The 18,158-nt window shown below is 42.9% G+C and overlaps 1 protein-coding gene across 4 annotated transcripts in view; it reads left to right on the top strand.

Moving 5' to 3' along the window:
* ebf2 (EBF transcription factor 2) overlaps positions 1 to 17,759 on the top strand; it is a 34,310-nt gene extending 16,551 nt beyond the window's left edge. For 2 of the 4 annotated variants that reach the window (XM_086112127.1, XM_086112126.1), the window contains exons 7-16: positions 12,407 to 12,488; positions 13,744 to 13,885; positions 14,387 to 14,517; positions 14,636 to 14,762; positions 14,973 to 15,061; positions 15,180 to 15,245; positions 15,468 to 15,642; positions 15,754 to 15,936; positions 16,006 to 16,176; positions 16,350 to 17,759. In XM_086112127.1, coding sequence (XP_085968253.1) covers positions 12,407 to 12,488; positions 13,744 to 13,885; positions 14,387 to 14,517; positions 14,636 to 14,762; positions 14,973 to 15,061; positions 15,180 to 15,245; positions 15,468 to 15,642; positions 15,754 to 15,936; positions 16,006 to 16,176; positions 16,350 to 16,381 — 1,198 coding nt within the window. In that variant the 3' untranslated portion in view covers positions 16,382 to 17,759. Of the gene's footprint in view, positions 1 to 12,406; positions 12,489 to 13,743; positions 13,886 to 14,386; positions 14,518 to 14,635; positions 14,763 to 14,972; positions 15,062 to 15,179; positions 15,246 to 15,467; positions 15,643 to 15,753; positions 15,937 to 16,005 lie in introns of all 4 variants that reach the window. The other 2 variants (XM_086112125.1, XM_086112124.1) reach the window with 1 other exon arrangement.
* Positions 17,760 to 18,158: the final 399 nt, after the last annotated feature.

Below are 18,158 nucleotides of genomic sequence, written 5' to 3'. Positions count from 1 at the left end.
GGTGTGGGGGTAGGCGGGTGATCAATGGCAAGCACTATCTCACTAATTGATCGTGTTCCTAAGACCGCTCTTTTTTAACAAGCCGGCACTCGGAGAAAAGAAGAATAATCAATAGGAATTTTCCAATGCTGTCAATATTGTTGTGCCCTCCCCCGGACTCAAAATGAGCTCACCAAAGCTGGTGGAAGGTCAGCAATTCTTAAAGTCGACATTTTAAAAAGTGAGAAAACGGTACACAACAGGGGACATATGGTGGGATTTTTTTTGGTGATCTTTAGAGAAGCTAGTTGTGCTTTTTAAGATTTTTGCTTTCCTTGTAAAGCATTCATTATGTGTGTCACGGCTTGACTTCAGATTCTGGACTGCGAGTGGAATCCATTAGTCTTAATCTGGGTTTGTGGGTTGTATTGATCCATTTGTTGTCTTCTAGTTCTAGTTATGTACATGCACCGCCGTGTGTGGGTGTGTTTTCTACTAGTCCAGCTCTTCTTTTTTTTTTTTTTCTCCACAAAGTGAATCTCTTTGACAAACTACCCAAGTGGGATGTTGATGAATGCCGATAGTGTTTGCCAAATCATGGGTATATGGTCACAATATAAACGTAGGTCTCTTTGGTATAATGCAGTAAATCTGTAGCCAACATTTCTTTGAATGGATTAACACTGTCTGGGTAGTTTGACAAAAAAACTATTCAGATATCACCTATTGTTATATGTAAATGTCTTGCGCTGTCTCGGAGACCATCTGTTTCAATGGTTGTGGCTCCACCTGCTTGAGCACGGCCAACTTAAACCCATTTAAGAAACAAACTACGCATGATGTAAAGTGTTGCTTCTGAACACGGCTGTTTTCCCAGCAGCCACGATGGCGTACCCCTGGGCTTGGAACAGTGGGGGGGGGGGGGGGGGGGGGACACAGCTTCCTGAACGCATACTTCCGTTTCATAGGAAAATCCAATCACTCTTTGGGAAAGAACATTAAACTTTCATCCAAAGAATAAATGCAGCATCACTTTTGGACTGTGTCGGAGGTCACATTCCTCCCATTTCCCAGATGTATACTTGATGTACCACAAAGCCCTGTTAGGTCATCATAGTACAAGCACTCCAAAGCTGAACGTGTGAGACAACAATGTCATTGTATCAGATGTGCCGTGTGAGTGGAACAGACGTGACATCTCTGATCAACTGCTGAAAGGAGACTCCGAATCGCTTCGCTATTGTCGCTTCAAACAACAAAGCGTATGCAGATAGATAGATATGTAAAAAGAAGAAGCTGAGCAATTTTTAATATCACTATTATTATTATTATTATTATTATTTTAAATTCGGACTTTATCATTGACACACATTTAACAGATTAATGGAATTTGTTCTGTGCCGTTAATCCAAAATGGTAATAAAACACGAAAACGGTAATTTTAGTCTCTCGGATAAATTGACTGCAAGACTACAGCGTGCGTACGGTTCATAACCATCGACATACATTTCTATTTTCCTTTTCTGACTCTGTTCTTTTTTTTTTTTTTTTACGGAAGAAGTTTTTGCTGATATTTCATACTCACAACCAATTGATATCACAACCGCTTTGAACAGACAAATATAATTTATGTTTCCAAATTTCAGGCACAGTTTTTTCAGAACACAAATATAATGGCTTCATAATCAATCAAGAGATGCTTATTCTGTTGAATTTATGTCTGCTTGGCATTTCAGCTATTCATAGTATTACTCACTGGAGAGTTTAAAAATAGTCAATGGAAAAAGTATTTTTACCTCCACTATGGAGGTCTTGTTTTCACCATTATTCGTGTGCGTGTTTGTCTGCTGGTGGGATTACACAAAAAAAAAAAAACGGCTGCGCTGATTCTCACCAAACATGGTGCGCAGTATCTGGCGCGAGTCGAGAAAAAAAAAAAGCCCATTACATTTGGATGGAACTTGTTGTTCGGTCTGCCTCAGTAAAGGTTTGCAGTCATATTTTTCTAATTGTGTCTAGACAGGAGTATTTATTCTCTTGCTTGACCTACAGTGTTGGTAGTAGAAGACAAACATGCACATATTTCTATGCACATATAAAGTTAGGTCCACAAGTCCCTCCGGTCCGCTGTCACGGTCTCTCCCTGGTGGTCAAACCTTGAACACACTCTTCACACCCCCTGTCAGTAAGTCCATCAGACAAGGCTTGGTGTGTGGGGTGGTGGTTGGGGGGTGGGGGGATGCAGCCCGGCGACAGGGCCCTGAGGCTCCAGTGCACACCACCTCACTCACACAGGCTGGACCACTGAGCAGCTGGCACAGGACCATGGGATGCTTCCTCCCTGGGGGGGGCGATGCAAAGAGAAGAAGGAGACAAAGACAGACAGGGAGAGACCATGCATAGTCCACAAAATACCGCTTTTCTTGACAGGTACTGCCTGAGAGCCTCGGTCAGTCAGACTGCTAAAAGTTTACCGACCTCATGTCAGGCTCAAGCGAGAGCACAGGGGAAGGTTTTGATGAGAGAAATACTGCGATGTGGGAAGCGTTGAAGTTGAGTTTGTGTTCATTTGTGTGTTCAAATTTGACCGAACGATGTGCCAGCAGTTGTTGCAAAAGCAGTTCAGGAAGTAAATGGAGCTGTTATGATGAATCCATGAAAACAAAGAACTCTGTGATTGTTGTTGTTGTTGTTGTGACATGCCTGCATATGCCCAGACTGGACACGATACACACGTGTGACCGGCTTGGTTGTTTTTAAAGGCTATTTTACCATTTGCAATGAAAAGAAAAATTACGATGTTGGTTTTGAAAAATTCCACTTTGAGGTCCACATCAGGTTATCACCCATTCAAAACAAGTGTTTTTATTCTTCAGTCCAATTGAAATTGATGCTGCGCAGAGATGGCAAAACTACTTGCATTGTGTACTTAAGTACCTGTACAGACACTTATTTAAGAAGAAAGACTCAGGTAAAAGTAGAAATACTGCCTCAACTCTTAGGTAGAAGCAAAATTAAAGTTCAGACATTTTATTGTCACGAATGAGGAATATCTTATTCTCCGAATCTGTTATTGCCATCATTTTTTCTCCCTGGTTCATGTTCCTTCATGTCGTACGTTTTTTTTCTTATCTTTTTACATTGTGTTGCCAACTGCCGTTGTTGAAAATAGTTACAAGACTCTTGATGAAGCAAGAAGTGCGTGAATCTTGTGGAGCTTCCAAAGTAGCAGGGGCAAGGACTCCCATTTGTCTGACTCCTAATAGGGTTCACTTTTGCTTGAGCAGTGCGGAGATTAACTGGCGGGGCTGAGAGGATCAGAAGAGGGCAGATTAGCATGATTTGGAGGGCAATTCAGATTGCAAGCAAGTGAGCGGTGTTGTGATGCGGGTGTAGATGTGACTTTCCATTCTGCGGGCTTGGCTTTGAAGGGAAAGTTCTCAGCATCATCATTTATTTTGTCATACGTATAGCATAATCAGGCTCTTGTGTGCGTGCTTGTGTGTGTGTGTTTTGCAAAGTCATAGGCCAGTTAGTAATGGTATTCAGGAACAACGGCTGTTTTCTTTACTTGGACACAAGTGTTGTTGGAGTGCGTGTGTGTGTGTGTGTTTGTGTGTGTTTGTGTGTGCGTGTGTGTGTGTGTGTGTGCGCGCGCGCATGAGCATGATGGAGCCTGGTCACCCTCCTGTGTAAAGGTCTTAAATTTCACTAATGACTTAACAATGCCCCCTGGTGCTGCGCAAGCCCAGCAAGCCTCCCAAGTTTGTTTGTTTGTCTGTTTAGCTGCAATCTGGACAGCCGATAGTCTCACCGGAGTTGGATTTGGCATTTTTAAAGAAAAACATTCAGGAATGCTAATATTTACACTTTCATAAACCTAAAACTGTTTCCTCCTCAGGATACTTGTCGGTTAATGCCAGAAGGTATCGCTGTTCTTTATCTATGCCCTCCCCCTGAAATAACAACAATTGAAAAATGTTTTTTTTCTTGCAGAATTTTGCTACACAATTTTATCCTTAGTTAAACATTTAAAAAGTAGTTACTTTTTTTATTATAACATCAAAATTGTATGTATTTTGTATTTTATACATATATATATATATATATATACCTTTATATATCTATCCATATATACTGTATACATATATATAAATATATGTATATATTCAGTTTTCATTTTGCTGTGTGTACTACAGTGTGTATTCCAAGCAACAAATTCTAATACGACTTTGGCAGAGTGACTTTTTTCTCTTTTGTTGCAGACTATATCATGCTGTCATTTTATAGATGGAAGAAGTAAATAAGCCTAAAATGATTATTCGTATGCTCTCATCGTCTGCCTTGCGTTTCATCATTCACACAGCAGATGTTGTGGAGTTGCTCTTCAAGGAGGAGAAACAAAATAAGAGTTAAGTATTAACTATTTCAATGTCACAATAAACTTCTGGGTGTGTGCATGAGTTGGTAGCAGCCCTGATGAATCTGTCAGTGGCGGGGGGGGGCATGTGACTGCTGACAGGCTCCCAGCAGGCATGCTGTGAGCCCCAAAAGTCGGCTTTGCTCCCCCCAACAACACCAAGCAAGTCCGACCAGCTCTCGGCTCCTCTTTACCTCTCATCGTCCCGGACTCCACACATTTGCTGCGTATTAGCCACAGACAGTAAATTACAGCACCCTGGACCGCTGAGCGATTCCATTCGCGTCTCTTCACACGTTCCTTCACCTCCCTGCAGGACCATTATCCTCGCAGTGTGTGTGTGTGTGTGTCTACCTCCCCGACTTTCCTCTCATTTTGATCTGTTTTCCTCTCCTCTGTCTGTCAAACTCATCCTGGCTTTTTAGACGCTTTCAACCCTGTCAGATTTCTCTCCCCTGTCTGTCTGTCTTCCTCCTCATCCTCCACCCTTCTATTGTGTCACGCTACACGGCATTCCCTCCCTCACACGTCTCCCCCTTTACTTTCTTACAAGCAGGTCCCTGTTGTGGAGACTTCACAGGTTTCCCATCCTAGACCCCCCCCCCCTACCCCCGCCCTCCCCCTTCTCTGGCTTTCAGGAAACAGATGTTGTTTGTCAGATCTTATCATTACTGGCTAATTAAGAAGACATCTCTTCTTCTGTCGCTTCGACTCTTCTCTTTCCTCTCTTCTCTCACTTGGCGGCATCCATCCCCTGATCCACGCTTCCTCTTGGAGAAACGTTTGGGTCAATCTTTGATTTACACATGGTGGCGGTGAAACTGATTTGTGTCTGATTGAAACTGAAAAAACCCGATTAGTGTTAGCGTATTGCGCATGACCTTCTGGCATGTTCAAATCTGTTCAGCTGCAAAGGAGGCTCCATGTCACCATTTGACAGTTATGAGAGTATATTTTGAATGCTTGTCCCTCAGGAGGAAGCAAACATTCTGGGAGAGGTCAGGCCACTGATGGGACTTCTATTCCCTGTCCTGGTTGTGAATGCATGTTCTCCAGACTCTGAATATCTTTTCATATCCATCTTTTTGGCAGACTGACCGCTGTCCCATGTGGTGGCACTCTTTTGGTTAAGCTAGAGAGACTTTAAATTGAATTCAAGTCAAATTAAAAGCATATTTGCAGCAAGTAAGAACATGAAGTAACTTGATGAAACACCTGAGTACCTCTTGTTTTGTCCCCTCTCGCAGCCTCTGCTCCACATGAAAGTTTTACAACCCCTCTAAACTCTATAAATCAGGACTAACGTGCTAGATGTTCGCTTTTGTCACAGTTCTCAAGTTTAGAGGTGGGTGGAACAATTCGAGTAGTGAATTTGAAGGGACACAGTCAAACCGGGCTTTTGGGAATGCCAACGTCGTTTAGCTAGCCGACCTTTGATTTTTAAAACAAAACCACCAGATTCGCAACACAAATGTTTTCTCGGGCATTGTGATTTGGGCGGAGGGAGAGCCGACCCAAGGCATCATGCAGCACGACATCATTCAGTCCGTTCAACACAAATCACTTTTAAACAAGTCAAAATCACTGGAAGGTTCAGTTAAGTACCAAAAAACACAAGACAAGACAAACCTGCATGTCATGCTGTATAGTTATTTGGAAACTAAAAATGAAGTCAAACCGGACACCACATGCATACAAATACCTTGTAATTTAACCCCCCCCCTAAAAATTGCATTTATTATTTCACACTGTTTCTTTTTCTTTCTCCTAAATTCTTCCTAATGATTCCACTGCCATGCACGGGTGTTCAGTGGTTTCCACATTCCTGAGTTCAGATCTCTTTCTGTTTTGGTTTTTGCATGTCCTTCGTGTGCCTGCCTGGGTCAAAACAGGCAAATTTGGTTCACTGGCAACTCAAAATTTCCAACAGGTGCGAATTAGAGTGTACATATGTACAAGAGCCTTGTTAATTTGTTCAGGGCAACCCTTCATAATAGCCCAATGTCATATGGCTTTCCAGTGAAAAATACCCAGGATGCTGTTGAAATGTTGGCAGTTTCAGACATTAACAGTCTCAACCAAGTCAATAAAACACACATTTGATTTTGTGCAGAACTCATCTGAAATGAGCAAAAAGAAAAAATAACCAACAAGGAGTCGGTTTGGCTGTGAGAAGCTGATGCCAGTGATACGGCTGTATGTTTTGAGAGGGGAGGTTAGTGTGTGTGTGTGTGTGTGTGTGTGTGTGTTGGGGGGGGGGGGTTGACTGGAAGGCTGGTGTGAAAGGTCCTGTGGTGGTATGCGACAGAGGGTGTATCAGTTCATTGAGGGTTTTCTGTGCCCCATTAGCAGTGTCAAAGGTCATGTGCCCCGGGTGTTAACCCTGGTGACCAGTCTAGCTTCCAGTCTGCCAGGGGACCCAGGTCCAGGGGTATTTATTACCGATCCCCCTCCAACACCCCCAAACATAGCTCTCCCCACAGAGGAAAACAAAACATCTCCAATCCTCCCCCTTGGCCGGTCTTCGGCCTGGGCACATGTACTAATTGGATGCATATTCATACACCGATGCATGACGAGCCATCTGTAGACTTGTGTCTCTGTGTGAAACGTATCCTCGGTCAAAATGGCTTTGTCATAATTCTCACCCAAAGCCATTGGATGCAATTTGGTCATTTGGTTTTGCTTCTGAGTAATTGACATGATGTCATAAATTGTGGGTACATTTATTGCTTGCAAGCCACGTTTAGTCTTGTATATTTTTCCAAGCAAACACACACGTGTATGCGGTCTACGCGGCCTTTACTCATGTGTGACACAGGCATGATGCATACATGCATTTGTGGGCCTGGTGTATGACTTAGTGCTCCCGGTGTGTGAGTGTGGCAGAGGAAGGCCCTCAGCATGTCAGTATGTTTTAATGCTCCACATCTGGTTTCCTAATTTTCCCCCCACCATGTCAGGACACTGTTTTTTTTTTTTCTGGGTGGTGTGTCGGTTTTGTGTGTGCATGCGTGTGTGTGTGTGTGTGTGTAGGGGTGGTGGATAGTGAATGAGTGATAGCCTTGAATACAGGACATCAATAAATCTCCATCTCTCTTCCTCCGTCTTTACCGCTTTTCTGTGATTTCATTTCTTTCTCTTTCTTTACTGTCTAAAGGGATGGAGGTTTCAAGGCTCGAAATACAAGACTTTGCATCGTTGTTTGCAATATAAAATGTGTATTTTGACCCTCAAATGAACCCACTGACACGCAAAACTGTGAACCGGTTCGCATTTATGTGGCAAAACGCAGAGTTGTCAAATGTTACAAAATCACAGAGTGAACGCTAAATTTGTGAAACCGGTCACACATCGAGATAGTTTCGAATATTTAAAAACATATCATCAGAGTGGCCGGTGCTAACGAGTGCGTGTTTTGCCATGGGCACTGTTCCCTCTGAGAGACGGGGAGTTATTGCCCCATCAGAAATATGTCTAGCTCCCGTTCACCCCCGCCCCCCCCCTCCCCCCCCCCCCCCCCCTCAACAATGTATTTATTTATACAGTATATCCATACACATTTTTGAAGTTCACAGGTAAGTATCCACTCTGTTCCAATACAAAACTGTACCTGTTTCCGTGTTTGTGTTGCAGCTGTACCCCATGTCTGTTTGCAAGGGTAAGGGAGGGGCAGGGTGAGTCGTTCAGTTACTTGCGCATTAGGGACTTGTTTGGAAATCATCTTCGAGCGTGCATTGGTTCACTGCAACAGCTTGGAAACGTCGAGTGTTGCTGAAATGTGTAGTTTGGCTATTTAGTGCATAAAAAAAAAAACGGCACTATGCACTCGGTGCTTCGACTGGGGACACAGTGCACCAGTGCTGGCTAAGTTCAGAAATTAATGAGATCGGAGCGCACTCGATCTCTCTGATCACATCCGCTTTCAGAAGAGTGCACGGGCATCAGCGTGAATTTCTGAATGCACCGCAGGTTAGAGTTCGTTAGCTTGCTGTCCATCTCAGCAATGTATTACTTTCTAATAATAATAAAAAAAAGACCCACATTTCCCCAACAGAAATCTCCAGAGGGCGAAAGAAGAAGAGGGTGATTGGAAAAATGAGCCCAGTCCAACTGCTGAATGAGCACCAGCCGCAGGTTGCAAGTGCAGAGGCTTCAAAAGCGTAACCCTAACCATGAGTGCTAAAATTCTTTACTTCTAGTTCTATCTTTTTCTAATATAGCCTGCAAGTTATTACAATATCACAAGACTAAAAACTAAAGGCGATATAATCTTGCAGGTCTCTGCCCCCAAAATGAGGAGGAACTATTTGCGCAAAGTGTGGCTTCCTTCGCGGGCATTTTTTTAAAAGCAGTTAAAAACATGTTTAGATTATTAATTGGATCTACATATTAGCTGTATATTTTATGTGTAAGTGTATTTTAATTATTTAAAGCACTTTGTGAGAATAGAAAATAATCCAATTAAAATTCACTTTTATTCACTGGTAAATAAACGTATGAGGAATTTATTTCATTTTTATTTTTGTCCTTTTCATCACATCCATCCACCCATTACCTGAACCACTTATCCTCAGAAGGGTCGTGGGCATGATGGAGCCTATGCCAGCTGTCTTTGGGCACTAGCTAACAAACAGATTGATAACTTTCAATACATTTTCCCACCCTTTTAGGAATAATTATCTGTAACTTCTTTTGGTCCATAGAAAAAAAACAACAACAAGAAAACCCACCAGCAAGGCCTCAGCTAGCTGTCCATTTATAACATCTTATGTTTTCCTCCATGAAGCAGGACGTGGCCCAGCAACCACCACAAATATAGTGCTTCACTATTTTGTTCCCACTTTTGTGAACATTGCAAATTTGCCGGTGGTCTGCGTGTTGCACAGTGCTGTTCTATTTTTTTTCCTTTGGGCCGTATATACTTAAGTGTGGATCGCAAGCAAGGAGCTAAGACCCCAGTAAGGCGTAAAGTAAGGTTTCTTATAAATCTTTTGCATCACATGCCTCAACAGTCGCTGCAACTGGTAAACGTGCATTTACAATGAACAAAGAGAGTGATGTCTTTAATGCCGAGGTGAAAAGCCACTTGTGTCAACAATCATTAGTGTTGATGAATGCCTATGAAAATTTTCTTGGAGGTCTTGTGATGCTCAGGTGTAGCCTTCGTTATTAAGCCCATATGTAAAGCTTAGCGGGTTGCCATTATGTGCAACAGATGCGCCGGTGGTCAAAAATGTAAAAACAGAAAGTCCCAAAGGAAAGAAGAATAGCAAATTTACATGTATTGGGTGATTGTTGATATTTAAGTTGAGCAAGTTGTCACCATTTGGATAGTGACCGCATGCTGCGAGGCCCATGTTTAGTCTTGGGAAGTGAAACAGATGCAGACAAAAGGGGTTAACAGAGATGTAGAAGTGAAGACAGAAAAGAAAAAAAAACAGGCTCCCTGTGGTTTCAGTGTGGAATGTGATCCCTCGCTTTAAGACTTTTGTCTTTGCTTTGTGTCCACTGGTTTAAGTCCGTCTGTGCAGAGTCGATGCTGAAGAAGATCGAACTTGATTTTATTTCTCGATGAAGCTTATGAATTGGTTGTCATATTCACCGCGAGGCATTACTTACACATTTTTCAGCCTTTTCTGTGTCTTTATATCATATACAGTTTCCTCAATAACGTGACTGAAATTGTTGTTTAACATAGGCTTACTATACTAGAATATTTCATGGCCTAATACACATAATAAACATAAACACCCTTTTTTTTAAATCTCCCTTTTCTGAAATACCCCCCCCCCCCACACACACACACACCCTCCATGGCATGAAGATCATTTCCACTTCTTTGTATCTTCTCCTCTTCATCTCCTCTTTGAGGATGGGGAGGTGTGTGGGTGTATTACAATACCAAAACAAAAACAAACAACAGCAATATTAAACTTTTGCAACCACAATAGAGAAGGGGATATAAAAAAAAAGCACAGGGTCCTCGACTTCTTATTAATTATGCAAGATTAGTCTAATTATAATTCAGCAAATGAATGTGTGGCAGAAGGTGCGAGGCGACGGGGCTGGAGATTTGCATGTTAAGTGGGCAGGGGAAGGCAGCTAATATATGCTAATATATGCGTCAATGTCTCGCTTTAATTTCAGCATTTGCAGCTGTGTGCGTCCGAACTGAGGGGGGTGAAAAGTTGACTCAATGGTTTTTTTTGGGAAGGGCTGGGGGTGGAGACAAAGGTGGGGGTGTCAATGAATTAGAGTGTGCATGCACGCATGTGAATATGTGTTTGTGTGTGAGGCATCTGGTGTCATACAAACAAAGAATGATGAGAAGAAGTCAACAAACAAGGTCAAGGGCCCTCATAAAGTGTGCAAAGCCGGAGGTTGGAGGCGATCATTCCATCAGTAACCGGATTGGCTGAGTTGACGACATGAGTGGCAGTCGCTACTTGGGTGAACTTTACAACTTTTTTTTCTTTTCACTGTGGCCCTAATACTCCTTCATGCAACTGCCATGACAACTTCCCATAGGCAGATATTAGCTGGACTGACAGGATCACTCATGCTTCAGAAAAAGATCAAGTTGCAGACTCGCAGATGTGAACTTTGCACTTAGCTCAACCCAAAAGTCAGATTTACAGTGTTGTTCTCAAATTGGATGACAAACCGCTGAATCATAAATATGATCACTTTCTGCCAACAACAGTATTGATTGTCCTTTGATGTAACAACGCAAATGAAGATATATATTCGACACGCAAATGCAGCCAGAGAGATGCCAACCTGGTTGTTCTCACAAGGGAGGAAGTTGGCGAGAGAGATTGAAGAATTATTTGTAAAAAAAACTATGAAGGAGAGAGTAGAATTTGATGGGTGTGTTCGAAGCTCAGGGGTTAAAGTGAAGTTTCCACTCCGCTCTCCCTGAAGATAATTTATATTTGCACAGAGCGCAGTGTGGGTGGGGGAAAAACTCTCTAAACCATTGTTGCTAGTTTTATTGGAGCATTAATGGTTGTTTTTCATCGGCAAGTTGTTCCGTGGAAGGAATGGACTTCGACAGGCCAATTGCCATTTTAAATTATTTTAGTTTGCTTTTGCTCCCATAATGTGACTCATATCACTGAGAGACGAATGTCTTATTTACCCCCCCCCCCCCCACATACACACACACACACACAAACATGTAATTCCCCCACATCTCACCTTGCAAGGCATCTCTTTTTTCTGTGTTTGAGTGAGACAGGATGTGTTCACGTTGTTAGCTTCTCTTTCGCATGGCTGTCTTCGCCTCTCAGCGTGGGGACTTTGGGATTGCGGCAGAGCCGCGTTGCCATGGCAGCGAGCTATGTTGCCGAACTGCGTACACCTGGGATTTGGAGTCTCTGCGTAGTCTCCCTCTCCCCTATTTATCCCGTCTTTTACTCTGGTTTTCTTTGGTGGTGGAGAGGCTATCAGCAGCCTTCCCGATGCCTCTATGGAGCCTTCCCCACTCAAAATAAACTCACATGCATAATGAAACACATGTACCTGCCAACAAAATTCATGTCCATGCCACTGCCTCGGTCTCCATCACTACTTTGCGCTTTCTCAGTATTTCATATCCCAGTTCATTCCCATGTGGCGGTTCGAGTAGGGCGTTGTGGGATGTAGCGTTCCCTTGGGTCTGCAGGCACACATCACTGGCTGTAGTTGACTTTGAAATACAACAAAGCTTTTCACCGGACTCTACTTCTCATTCTCATCACTTTGGTTTCGACTTTAATGGCATTGCCTTAACAGACTATAAACTTAACTGCTGGGATTGATGTCAGAGTTATAATCAGATAGATATGCATCAACACCCACGTGAATCCGCACCCACCACGAACGTTCCTGAAAATAATGAATGTCTTGTTTGACTGTTCAAGTGTTGTTTGTGAGCAAAGTAATCATACACATGATCTTTTTCATGTTATTTCTTACTTGTTGTCGTTCTGCAAACACGTGTCCTTATATTTACCTCTGCAGGTTCTTCTTGAAGTTTTTCTTGAAATGCAACCAGAATTGTCTGAAGACAGCAGGAAACCCCAGGGACATGAGGAGATTCCAGGTATGAGCAGATGAAGAACAAATGCATCGTTGTAGGATGAGGGCTTATGATGAGATGCAGAAATCAACGCACTGATGTGAACAACTTTAGGTTTCTGGTTTTTATCTTATCCTTGTTTGTCAAAACACGACTCACAATTAAGTATTTGCAAAAGACTAGTGAGGCGGAATTAAGGTGAAATCAATAAGGATGACTCCTGCAGTTTAAAAAAAAAAAGACAAAAGAAAGTATTTATATGTTTAAGAGAGGCTGCTGGGATGCAGGAAATAGGTTGAGGTGTTTCAGGAAGTTGTCAAGAATTGAATGATTGGCTCCAGATGGAAAAGGTCACACTCTGTGACCCAGGAAGTGGTCACCGGGGACACTCCTGCCTCACTTCCATTGCCATCTTTCAGCACCAGCGGCCCCTGTCTGGCATTCGGTTTCTCCCGGCTAACCTTGTCCCCTTTTCCGTCTTGCGCGTTCCTCGGTGTTTGCTTTAACTCCTGGGATGTGACACATGCTGAGAAGTTATGAGCCCGCAAAGACTCTCATCTCTGGGTTAAAAGGTGCTCAAGGCTGGATACAAGTCAGCTGCTTGATCGATAATTTACAGTTATTTTTCTTAGAGCTACCCGCCCTTTCTACCACCTAAGCATGTGTTTTTTGTCTCTTTTTCTTTCCGTTGCATTTTTTTTCCCCACGTGCAAAATTATTACCATGTGTTTATTTTCAAACAGTTTCCAAAAATGAATTAATAAATAAGTATTAGATACAAATAGATCAACTCAACTTTTTTTTGAATCAACGCATTCCGAAACTGATTATCACTTGGACACACCACAAGTGTCCTCTCATTTACTATGTCCGTGTCATTCTTGCATGGCAGATGTGTGAAAGAACCCACACATGGTGTGTCCAGATGAAATTAGGGACGCACTATATCATGCCCTGATTTAACAGCCAGCAAAAGTGGGAGATTTGCTCCATATGTTTGGTGTCATCGAAGGATCACGCAGCGATGATGAGCTGGCTGCATGCTATATCAATCACAAACTTAGGGGAGTCCATATGGAGACCCAAAAGAGTCAATGCAGATATTTTATCAAGTTCCCACCGATGTCACATTGCAGACTGAGAAATCATATAGCATCACCTCCGTGCCGAAACAAATTGTTTCACTTGAGGCATTTGCTGCTTGAAACCAGAGATTCTAACTCTCAGCATGCGGTCCAAGTCATGCACGGATGCTCATGCTTCATTTCCTCTGCGTCAGGTGGTCCTGTCCAGCACTGTGAGCGTGGACGGCCACGTCCTAGCAGTGTCTGACAACATGTTCGTTCACAACAACTCCAAACACGGTCGGAGGGCTCGCAGACTGGAGCCAGGAGAGTCTGCGGAGAATACCATGGAGTATGGTAAGCCAATACCGTGTTACATTCACGTCTATGTTTGCTTTCGTGTCCAGAAACAGAACGGTGTCATGACACATGCTTAAGTTACTCAGCTGTCATTCCTAATTATGTACGAAATAGATTAGTTATGACACTGAGTCTATCCATATCGTACAGTTAATTTTCTGTCATAATACTTTGATTCCTACAGTCCAAAATGAAGTAGCCTCTTGTAAATGACAAGAAGTCACCGTCACCCTTTATGAGGTGCAATTCCATATTTGGTAGCTTAAAGCAGAGCTGAATGGATGCTAGGTAACCTACGAGGCAAGAGAGCCGTGTGAAACTTACCGGTAATTAAAAACTTTTGAATGTACTGTTTTCCAGATGCACTGGCATCCAATTAGATCTATGAGGTCCAATATAGTGTAAATTGTGTTCACACTGTGTAAATACATTGACATTTGCAAACAAAATGTACACTCCATCGACGTTGAAGAATTCATTTTTCGCCTTTCTTTTCAGCCACCCCTTGCATCAAAGCCATCAGTCCCAGTGAGGGCTGGACTACAGGCGGGGCCATGGTCATTGTCATTGGGGAGAACTTCTTTGATGGACTACAGGTGGTGTTTGGAAGCATGTTAGTTTGGAGCGAGGTAAGAATGAGCATTTCTCATCTCACTACTGTGGCGGACATTTCACATTCGCATTCATTCTGCCTGTATTTCTCTTTTGTACTTTATTTCCTAACATGAACGAGTTATTTTCCCGCAGCTAATCACGCCGCACGCTATCCGCGTCCAGACTCCGCCTCGTCACATCCCAGGGGTGGTGGAGGTCACATTGTCATATAAATCGAAACAATTCTGCAAGGGAGCCCCCGGACGCTTCATCTACACAGGTGCTCATGCAACAGATTGGGGCTTTTGCCAATTAAAGGTGGCGCAGGTGTTCTTGTTCACAGTTGGAACTTGTGAGAGATGTTTAAGTCATTGATTGCCAAGCGGTGCGCCGTGAGATTTTTTTTTTTTTCTCACGTGAAAGATGTGCTTTTGGTTCAATTAAGGTTGGGAAATACTGGTTTAAAGTCCCAAATGCCTGTCTGTTACAGCCCTGAATGAGCCGACAATAGACTACGGTTTCCAGCGGCTTCAGAAAGTAATTCCACGGCATCCTGGTGACCCAGAAAAAATGGCTAAGGTGAGAGACTCGCGCTTTCAAATGTGTGCTCGTTATCGTATTGCTCAACAAAAAAACATTTTTCATTGCAGCTTGGAACCTAAATTTTCAACATCTGAAATATTAATACTGTTTGCAGGAAATTCTGCTTAAGAGAGCGGCAGATCTTGTGGAGGCTCTGTATGGGAATCCACACAGTAATCAGGTAAGAAGCAAAAACTTTGAGCCAATTACCGTGGGAAATGACTCGACTTTCAGACTCCGTAGCCAAAATGCAAATGTTAAACCCACATAAAAATGTCTTTCACACATTCCTTGGTTTTGAAATAATTTGACATTCACTAATCGTGTTTCAGAGGATTCACATAACTTGCTTTATTGGTAGTAGAAAAAGATGAGTCATGACAGTGTGTTTCTCCCCTTTTAGGACATGTTGCTAAAAAGAGCAGCCGACATCGCCGAGGCCCTCTACAGTGTTCCCCGTCCTCACAGTCAGCTGCAAGCGCTGCCCAGCTCACCAGCCCATGGCAGCGTCATGGGTTTGGGTTCCTACCCTTCCCAATTAGGTGTCAGCATCGGGGAGCCGGGGCAGAGCAGCCAAGGTAAGCGTAGCGGCTCTTAATTTGAGCACAGCTTTGTCTTATGCAAAAAAAAAAAAAAAAAAAAGAGACTCATGTGGACGTATGACCCAGCCTTGAAACATTTTTTTCCAGCTTATATTCGCAACTCAAGCAGCTTATCACCAAGAGGTTACCCCTCAGCTTCCACACCTCAACAGTCAAGCTACGGCGGCAGCGGGGCTATGACGGGAGGCTACGGAACCGTTCCTATGACCAGTCTAGGGGTTCCTGGCTCACCCGGCTTCAGCAGCGCTTCCCCCACAGGATCCCCCTACAGTAAGACTATTGGCCAACATGATATTGCGATGTCAAGACCTGAGATTAACGTCAGGCTCTCGTCCACAGTCATGCCCTCCAGCCCGACCATACCAGGGAGCTCCAGCTCGTCATCATCTCTGTTGCCTTTCTCCTCTTTCCCATCCGCTGCTAAACAGAAGAGTGCTTTTGCTCCCGTGCTCAGGCCCCAGGGTTCCCCTTCCCCTGCCTGCCCCGCCTCAGGCGGTAACAGCTTCAGAGGTAGCCATCCGACTCACTATCTGACCCCGCTCTCCGAACTTACGAATGCAGTCTAACCCCTTCCTCTAACCACGACAACACTTTGACTGACCCAGATACGCAAAGTGGTTGGATGTGCAGTACATGAATGCAAAATTAGAATCATAGACGTGCATATTTTTTTTTCTCTCCAGCGATGACGGGCCTGGTTGTCCACCCGATGTAGCAAATCTACCCCAGACCACTGCTTCACTTAGCCCCTCTTTTGGCACTAAGAGGGCAGGGAGGATGGAAATTTGATCAGTAGCAACCATGACTAGCTTTGCTACCCGAGGCCATCCCGCCATTTTTAGTCCTCCTTTACGCAGGCGGATGAAAGGGTAAATGTTGAAACTATCCAAAGACAAGACATCTTTTCCAGAGGTAGAGGAGATTACTTCAACCCTATTTACAGGCAGGCAATGTTTCTTTGCAAACTAGACTGGACCATACCACACTGTGACATGAAGAAAACCACATGGTCCTAATTCTACCACAAGCTTCAAAAGCTCTGTGTTTTGTTCCGGCGCGCTACCACATGCCATATTCTGCATTCTTCCATCACCTGCCCAAAACCTTTGCCAGAGATGTATACACGAGCACTGAACCTTTTTGAATGATGGACAGCTCTGAAAAGCAGGGTGCTATTCGTCTGTGTATGGACACTTTAAACAGCATGTGTGTACACTGTCTGTGAGTTAGTGACATGTTTTTTGCAGTAGACTTTTTGCAGACAATTTACATTCCAGAAACAAAAAAAAAAAATAGACCCTTTATTTTTTGTTCTGATCTCCAAGATTTTACAAGTGACAATTGTTTGTCTCAAGGGTTATTGATAAAGGAATTCATATATTGATTTATTTAAGTACAAGCAATTTAACTTATTATAGCTAGTTTTGGGAATAATATAAACATGTTTTATAAAAGTGATTCTTTTTTTTGCCATTCAATTTGAAATTTTTACTACGTGTGGATTTCATCAAAAACCTTTACATATCTGCAGTTTTGCAAGCGCTTTGCATAACCAGGATTACTGTTGTGCATTATGAGTCAGGCCATAAAAGAAGGTTCTTTGTCCTTGTATAAAGGGAAAAAAATGTTAGTTAGCCTTATTTCATGTGTAATGCATGCTTTGTTGAACCAATGCGACGCTGTACTGTAATTATGTCATCCTACAATGAAAATTTGACACGATAGCATACCATTAACATTTTCAGCTTCATTCAACATGTTTCTGCAGAGCACATGTTAGTTACTATGCAGTACAGTAAATGAAAGCACAATAAAAGGCATCAGTACATAATAGGTACAACATATTACTTTTAGTGACCGATATTAAACCATGAACGCCATTTTCCGAATGTGAAGACACGCAGAGTCAAGGACATTTATAAATTCGTTTTTAGAGTTTGGTTAACTTTATTTATTTAAAAAATATTAGCAATTTTAATATGTTTTGAACCCATCTTTTTCTTTAAAACGGTACAAACATGGTGCAAATGTGATTTGTATATCGCAAGGTGTAATTATATTTTGTGCTCCAAATAAAACAATGAAGCAAATCATTCAGCATCTTTGGTTTTTAATCTTGATCGTGCTCATCCCATGAATTTAAAATTCACTTCTATCAATTCCCAATGAAAGCGGCCATTAAGAATTTCCTCTCGTGTCTTGCTGGATCCATTTTTGTTTGTATTTCGACCTGTATGCTTGCGCAGCATTTATTTTGTCTACCTAGCCGCAGCATCTTAATTGTGATGCGAGTGTTAAAGACTGAGCAGAGCATGTCAAGATAAACAACAACACCCACCTCCATCCCCCATCTTTCTGCCTTTCTCCTCTCCAATAAGCCTGCTTGTCTCTGAGGACTCACCCTCTGGGGGCCCCAAGTGAGAACCACATGAGTCTCCCTCCATTGTGGCCTCCTCCTCCTCCTCCTCCTCATCTTTCGCCAGCTCTGAAAA

The sequence above is a fragment of the Hippocampus guttulatus genome, chromosome 5, assembly GCF_054856545.1.
Source record: "Hippocampus guttulatus isolate MCC_2025c chromosome 5, RoL_Hgut_1.0, whole genome shotgun sequence".
NCBI classification, from domain to species: domain Eukaryota; kingdom Metazoa; phylum Chordata; class Actinopteri; order Syngnathiformes; family Syngnathidae; genus Hippocampus; species Hippocampus guttulatus.
The sequence above is the reverse complement of the archived record's forward strand: the minus strand, read 5'-3'. Positions and strand labels throughout refer to the sequence as shown.